General features: G+C 32.7%; 1 protein-coding gene across 1 annotated transcript; it reads left to right on the top strand.

Annotated features, from left to right (window-relative positions):
* The first annotated feature begins 3,120 nt into the window (after positions 1-3,120).
* On the top strand, positions 3,121-7,565 carry LOC120161684 (DNA replication licensing factor MCM5-like). Its single transcript, XM_039171895.1, has 18 exons — positions 3,121-3,500; positions 3,590-3,733; positions 3,818-3,997; positions 4,080-4,178; positions 4,262-4,398; positions 4,497-4,602; positions 4,874-5,008; positions 5,090-5,167; positions 5,347-5,451; positions 5,594-5,685; positions 5,763-5,895; positions 5,986-6,081; positions 6,264-6,355; positions 6,468-6,558; positions 6,727-6,836; positions 6,997-7,126; positions 7,205-7,306; positions 7,406-7,565. The coding sequence occupies exons 1-18, from the start codon at positions 3,210-3,212 to the stop codon at positions 7,487-7,489; spliced, it is 2,205 nt and encodes a 734-aa protein (XP_039027826.1). The 5' UTR covers positions 3,121-3,209; the 3' UTR covers positions 7,490-7,565.
* The last annotated feature ends 249 nt before the right edge of the window (positions 7,566-7,814 follow it).

Raw genomic sequence — 7,814 nt, 5'->3', positions numbered from 1 at the left:
CAATTATGCCCTTAATCTTTAATGTATTTCACTTTTCAATCCCCTGTCCTTTGCTGGATGTGAAATCTCATAAAGTAAACTTTATATAATAAATATATTTGTCACGCTTTTATAATTATTTATGGATTTGTTCATTGTTATCAATAACATATTAAATACATATTCTTTTATATCAATTTATTTATAAATTAGTTGAAAATTTTGTTTTATCATGAAAACTAATAATTTAGTTTAAATTGTATAAATGGTTCTTTTATTATGTATTTTTAATTTGATATTTTTATCCTCTTTAATTTTCGAAATGTATTTTCATGATTAAATAAGAAAAACATTCTTCATTTTATGTTTAATGCATCTTTTAGTCCTTAAGTTATACCAATTTCCACTCTGGTCTTATTTTTTTTCTTTTCGAAATGAGTCCTTAAAGTCCTTATTTATAATAAATGTGAAAAATAATAATAATAATAGTTTTTTTTAAAATTACATTAACAACGTAATAATCAATGACAGTTTTCAATATTCAAATCAATAAATTAATTGTTTTCTTAATTTAAGAGTCACATAAATTATTTTTCAAAAGTTTAAATGTTTATTGTACCGTTACCTTTAAATTATAATATTTACACTTGCGATAGCTTAATTTTTTTAATCATAAACTATATAATTAGTTATGAAATTTTAGATTTTAAATTAGTTTTAGCATTAAACTTTAAAACTCTTCATTGTAAACAATGAATATTGGTGTTGGGTTGAACGAGGGCATTATTATAACCCTAATTTGTCAATGATATGATGAGATGATCATTTTTTTTAAGGGAAATCGATAACTTTTTCAATTGCAGCAATCAACCAAACACCATTGATGATTCTAAGTGACAAAGTAATATCAAAATATTTATATTTCACTCATCTTTATTATAGTCAAATTTTAATGAAACTCACCTTAAAAAATAATGATTTAATTATTATTTATTTCACAAACTTAACGATTTCAAACTAAAGGGTAACATATACAAATGGTCTTCCGATTATAAATTGTTGTTTTGTTGAGTCTCATATTATTAAAAGTTTTAAAATAATCATCCGACTATATGACATTACTCTGTTGAGTCCATTGACTATTAAAAGTTACAAAATGGTCACCCAACTATTTATATGTTTTAAACTAATCATTTTTTGTTAAAAAAATTAACCGTCGTCTGAGCTATACATTAATATGTTGATTGAGATGTGATGGTCGTTTGAGATTCTTATATTATATTTTAGCATATCTCAGTTAGCACGTTAATGTACAACTCAAACTATCCACACATTTTTAAAGGAAAATGACGAGTTTGGAATATATGAATAGTAGAGTGATCATTTTGTAAATTTTAATAGTTGATCGACTCAACAAAGTAACATCTTATAGTCAGATAATCATTTTGTAACTTTTAATAGTCGAATAACTCAATAAAATAACATCTTATAGTATATGACTATTTTTATATTTTACCCTGTACTAAATCACTCTTAGTTCCCTAGTCACTTTAATCCCGTCTTACGAAACATTTCCAAGTAAATCTCAATCTACTCAAATTGCAGGTCACTTTATTTGCGGTGCACTCGGCTGCCTGCGTTTGTTACTTTCTAGCTGCGCATCACAAACACCCCGTTAACAACTATTCCATCTACTGGTCCATTGTCACTCTCACTACACTTGGTTATGGAGACTTGCATGCAGTGAGCACAGAATAAAATATATCAACCATGCTTTATACGATAAAGCATAGAATGCCATATTCAAATGTTAAAAATTGTATATGTTCTAATAAATATAAAATAATCATAAAAATTTGAATCGTTATTATATTATTAATGAGTTAATTGTACCATACATCCTCAAATTAATTATCATTTTAAATTGGTCCTTAAACTTTTAAATATTCCAAATTCATCCCTAAACTATGACTCTCATTCTAAATTAGTCCCCAAACCTCTAAACATTCTAATAAGTTCCCCCTAAATCATTCAAAAGTTTAGGGATAAAATTAAAACATTCAAAAGTTTGAGGATTAATATAGAATGAGGGTCATAGTTTGAGGACGAAATTGGGACGTTTAAACTTTTAGGTACTAAATTATAACGAGATTCATAGTTTAAGGATAAAATTAAAATATTCAAAAGTTTAAGGAAAAATTAAAATGACGATCATAATATGAGGACGTATAATACAATTACCCCTATTAATAATTTAAAACATTGAGGGCATTCGGGTAAATATAACAATCATTTAAAATGAAAATCGATAATTTCAGTGAAAATTTTAACTGAGTGTCGATACTCTTAGTTTGAAATGGACTCAATGAAAGGCGTTGATACCCTTTTTAACCTTGAAATGATCGAATACTCAAATATAAAAACTGTTATATGGTTACTCTTAGTTTTTAAAGGAGTATCAATACTCTTAGTTAAATTTCGATATCAATTTATAATATTAAAAAAAATTAATCATCTGAATTTTAAGATTGTGATGAAGATTATCTTTATATAATCATGGACGGATACATAATTTTAGATTATATGGTAAACATCTAAAATTTTATGAAGGGATAAATTTATAAAATTTAATTTTATGAAAAAATAAATTAAAAAATTTAAAGGGGAAAAAATATACATAATTTTTTTAAAATTTTAAATTTTTAGGTGGACAATTACCTCCGCACATCCCTTCAATGAATCATTATATATGATTATAAAAAATTGAAAACATATAGCAATTTTGATTAACAAATATCTATTTTTATAAACGTAACTCATGAATTGTATATCAAATGGTTTTTATTTTATGTTAATAATTTTGAAATTAGTTGGTGTTGAATTTGCATTATGATTATTGAAAGTAATAACTTAGCATTTTATTTGCAGACAATTGAACATATAATATCTGGTGATTAAATTACCAATTCGATCTTTATATATTCGGATGGGAATAGACGGCGGGCCGAGCCCATTAGATACACTTAACGTGATCCAATCTCAAACCGCGCATGTCCCACGCACGTGCGAGGACAATTCCCCGCCAAAAACACCGTAACTTTCCCGCCAAGGACAACCCTGATGGTAATTAAACATAGAGGAAAGAAGTTGCCGCTGAGAGAACGATATCGACTTCTTCGTTTTCAGTGAGAGCGAGAGTCGATAATCACAGGTGAAAAGCAAACAAGAAAATGTCGGGATGGGACGAAGGAGCAGTTTACTACAGCAATCAAGCGCAGTTCACGGAAGCCTCCACGGAAGCAGAAGCGGCCGCAGTATCCTCCACGACAAGCCGCCACTCCGTCCTCCTCAAATTCAAGGAGTTCATTAGGAACTTTGAAAAGGAGAAGAATGTTTTTCCGTACAGAGAAAGCCTCGTTAATAATCCGAAGTTCCTACTGGTCCATCTCGAGGACCTTCTCTCCTTCGATTCCGATCTCCCTTCCCTCCTTCGATCCGCTCCCTCCGATTACCTGCCTTTGGTAAAACATTTTTCACGAATTTCCATTATCAATTTTATCAAAATACATTATTTTAGGTTATGGTTGTTTCCTCTTAATTATTGGTGCAGTTTGAGACAGCGGCTGCGGAGGTTTTAGCGGGTTTGAAGATGAAAGTAGTGGGAGATTCAGGGGGAATGGTGGAGCCACAGACGGGCGAGGTTCAAATTTTGCTTACATCAAAGGAGGATCCGGTTTCTTTGCGCTCACTTGGGGTAATTGATTGGGATTTGTTTGATTTATTAGTATGAACGGGATGAGTTATTTTCAGTTTCTAACCTTTTTTGTTATTTTGTTAGGCCCAATATATATCAAAACTAGTTAAGATATCAGGAATTACTATTTCTGCTTCAAGGATTAAGGCAAAGGCTACTTATGTGCATTTAATTTGTAAGAACTGTAAAAGTGCTAGGGTTATTCCCTGTCGTCCAGGGCTTGGTGGGGCGATTGTTCCAAGATCATGTGACCATATTCCACAGGTTTATTCTTTATCAAAATTTGAGTTGTTAAAATTACTTGTTTAGTATGAGAGCTTTGATAGCAGTTACGAAATTTCTGTAGCCTGGAGAAGAAGCTTGCCCTATTGATCCATGGCTTGTGGTTCCTGATAAGAGCAAGTATGTTGATCAACAAACCTTGAAACTGCAAGAGAACCCAGAGGTAACGGTCTTGATTTTTAGAGAGATACTATATAAAACGAATTATAGAATTGATTGGATTATGCATTCACGTTAAATTTGAAGGATGTACCTACTGGTGAGCTTCCTAGAAATATGTTGCTTTCGGTGGACCGACATCTGGTTCAAACATTTGTACCTGGTTCAAGGTTGACAATAATGGGAATCTATAGTATCTTTCAAGCTGCCAATTCATCCACTAAGTAAGTCATTGTGTCTTTACTCTAGTTGAATGTTTACTGTATAGGTAGCCTCATGTTTCTCTTGTAATTGGAATTCTAATTTAAAAAGATTTATGCAGCCATAAAGGAGCAGTTGCAGTTAGACAGCCTTACATCAGGGTAGTGGGAATGGAAGAGACAAATGAAGCAAACTCCAGAGGACCCGCCACTTTCACGCAAGAAGAAGTAAGAATCAGAGTGATCATGAATATGGTTTCTTTAAGAAGTTGCATCTCCACTTGACAGCATCTTTTCTCATTGCTTCATGCCTTTTTTGCATTAAAAATTAACTACACGCATGATAGTGCTATTAATATGTTCCTGTGTTTGCAACTTATTTTTGAACTGAGTTGATTAATTTGATTTGTATGACTAGGATTTTTTTCCTCAAGCTCTAAACTGAAGATACAATGGATTCCCTTTTCATCATCATTGTTATGTAAATTGTCATTTGCAGGTAGAAGAATTCAAAAAATTTGCTTCAAATCAAGATACATATAAAGTCATATGCTCGAAGATTGCTCCCTCTATATTTGGTCATGATGATGTCAAGAAGGCTGTTGCTTGTCTTCTCTTTGGAGGAGCCAGGAAAGTAAGTTTTATATCCTTATCTTCTATCCTTAAATATTCCTACTATCTACTTGTCACCATAACTGTCTTCATTGATGCGTAGAATTTGCCGGATGGGGTGAGGTTAAGAGGTGATATTAACGTGTTGCTTCTTGGAGATCCATCTACTGCCAAGTCACAGGTTAGTTACATGGTCGAGGTAGCTGAAATAGAATATTATGCTTCACATAACCTTTTTACCTGTCTCCACATTTCATTTTAGGGTATTTATCTGGGTTTTTTTAGTTGAATTTATTTCATTCAATAACTTCTAGTGCTTCTCACACAATTTGATGCTTATTTTATGGTTACCTTGTAAAGTTTCTCAAGTTTGTTGAGAAGACGGCTCCAATAGCTGTTTACACTTCTGGGAAGGGCTCTTCAGCTGCTGGTCTTACTGCTTCTGTTACTCGAGATAGTAGCTCTGTAAGTTCTTGGTGTGCTATAGGGTGCATATGATTTTGTTTTACTTGTTTGATTCTTGAGAAGAGTTTCCTTTATTTCTCCCTCAGCCCTTTTATATGCAAAAAAAGTTTCTCACATCGTTCATTTATCTATGAAATGTCAGCGAGAGTTTTATCTTGAAGGAGGAGCCATGGTTTTGGCAGATGGAGGTGTTGTGTGTATTGATGAGTTCGATAAGATGAGACCAGAGGATAGGTAAGTTGAATTAATGTTAAAACCTGTTGGGCCTTACTATGTATGATGCTTATGAGGTTTTGCTCTGTATTGCCTAGGGTTGCTATTCATGAAGCTATGGAGCAGCAGACAATATCCATTGCCAAAGCTGGAATTACAACTGTTCTCAATTCCAGAACTTCAGTGCTTGCTGCTGCTAATCCTCCTTCAGGACGTTATGATGATCTTAAGGTGCGTAGCTGCACACTTAATCGTCCATTTTTCTCAATTTCTTGAACTTATTCCTTTGAAGCAACTAAAAGAAATATAATTACCTTGCAGACGGCACAGGATAATATCGATTTGCAGACTACAATTCTTTCAAGATTTGACTTGATCTTCATTGTAAAGGATATCAGAATGTATGACCAAGACAAGGTAGTCTAGATTTCCTCCCTCAGTGACAACTGAGAATTGCTTGTCAGAACAGTTATTTCTTAATCCCTAAACAGTAATTCTTCTGTTCTAGTGCTCCAAGGATAAAACAAAAGTACTCGTAGTTTAAATATGATTTCCAAGTGCCTCTACCAATGGCTTTGAGTTCCATTACCTTTTTACAGGTTATAGCAAGTCATATCATAAAAGTTCATGCCTCAGCTCAGACTGCATCCAATGATAGTAGAACTCCTAAAGAAGAGAATTGGCTGAAAAGGTAAATGTAAAATAAAGTCACTTTTTTTTTTATAATTAAAGTGAAGTTACTCGAACATATCCAACATGTATGCTACATTGTATTTGCTGCTGAATCGTGTTAAATTTTATAGGTATATTCAATATTGTCGAACAGAATGCCATCCTCGCCTTTCAGAAGCTGCATGTGCTAAACTCCAGAGTGATTATGTTGACATCAGAAGGGTATTCTCAAACTTTAGCCATAAATGATTTTTTTTAGTTCCATCCCAAATTTAATTAGCAAAGGGGTAACCCATTAGCATGAGAACTTCACTGAAGTTGATTTTCAAATGATCTCAAGTTTTAATATGTTAACTAACATGAGTCATCAACATGGGTTTACTCCTTTAGGGAATGAGGCAGCAAGCAAATGAGACCGGAGAGAGTGCAGCAATTCCCATTACTGTGAGGCAGCTAGAGGCCATCATAAGGTTAAGCGAGGCTCTTGCGAAAATGAAATTGTAAGTACTGGATCTAGCAAAATCATGTTAGGTCGTGAATGCTTGAATTAAATTCAAACAGGAAGTTAACCTACTTTGGTAATTTGATAAACATCTACCGACCTATTTCGATAAATAGAATAAAATTTTACCCCATTTTAACAGTTGAAATGTATTTTAGGTCACATGTTGCCACTGAAGGTGATGTAGCTGAAGCATTGAGACTTTTCAAAGTTTCCACCATGGATGCAGCACGTTCTGGAATAAACCAACATATTAACATATCTCCCGAAATGGCCAATGAGATAAAGGTTTGTAGACATTTTTGCTGAACTTGTTCTCCTACTCTTGTGATCTTTCACATGTTAACAAATTTAATACATATATAGCAAGCGGAGAACCAGATAAAGAGAAGACTGGGAATTGGAAATCGCATATCAGAAAGAAGGCTGATCGATGATCTTATTAGAATGGGGATGAACGAATCAATTGTAAGTAGTTAAAAACTGATTCATTTGAGTATGCCAATTATCGGGTTGTATGTACATCCGGGTCAATCATGTTTGTAATATGGTGGTTATGTTTGGCAGGTAAGAAGAGCCATTCTAATTATGCACCAGAGGGGTGAAGTTGAATATCAACGAGAAAGGCATGTAATTGTCCGTAAAGTATGATGTTGCTGTATTATTATTTGGAAACAAAATTATCACCGGAGCACTCCTTGAGCCCCAGGTTTTTACTGCAGGATGACCTTGAAAAATGTTATTAGTATTATTGTACTACAACATGTTTCAATCTTATATTTTAAGTAGGATGGATAAATTCGTTTCATTATCATATTATCACTTTATTAATTTAAATTTTCTCAAAATATTTTTGAAACTCATGAAATTAAATGGAAAAAAATCTTTCATCCTCTCAAAACATTTGTAATATTCATGAAATTAAACACAAAAAATTTATCATTTTTGAAGATTCGAATTTTTTTTGGATTGGAGA

The sequence above is a fragment of the Hibiscus syriacus genome, unplaced genomic scaffold, assembly GCF_006381635.1.
Source record: "Hibiscus syriacus cultivar Baekdansim isolate YM2019G1 unplaced genomic scaffold, ASM638163v2 tig00111402_pilon, whole genome shotgun sequence".
NCBI lineage: Eukaryota > Viridiplantae > Streptophyta > Magnoliopsida > Malvales > Malvaceae > Hibiscus > Hibiscus syriacus.
This window is presented reverse-complemented; position numbering and strand designations above follow the sequence as displayed.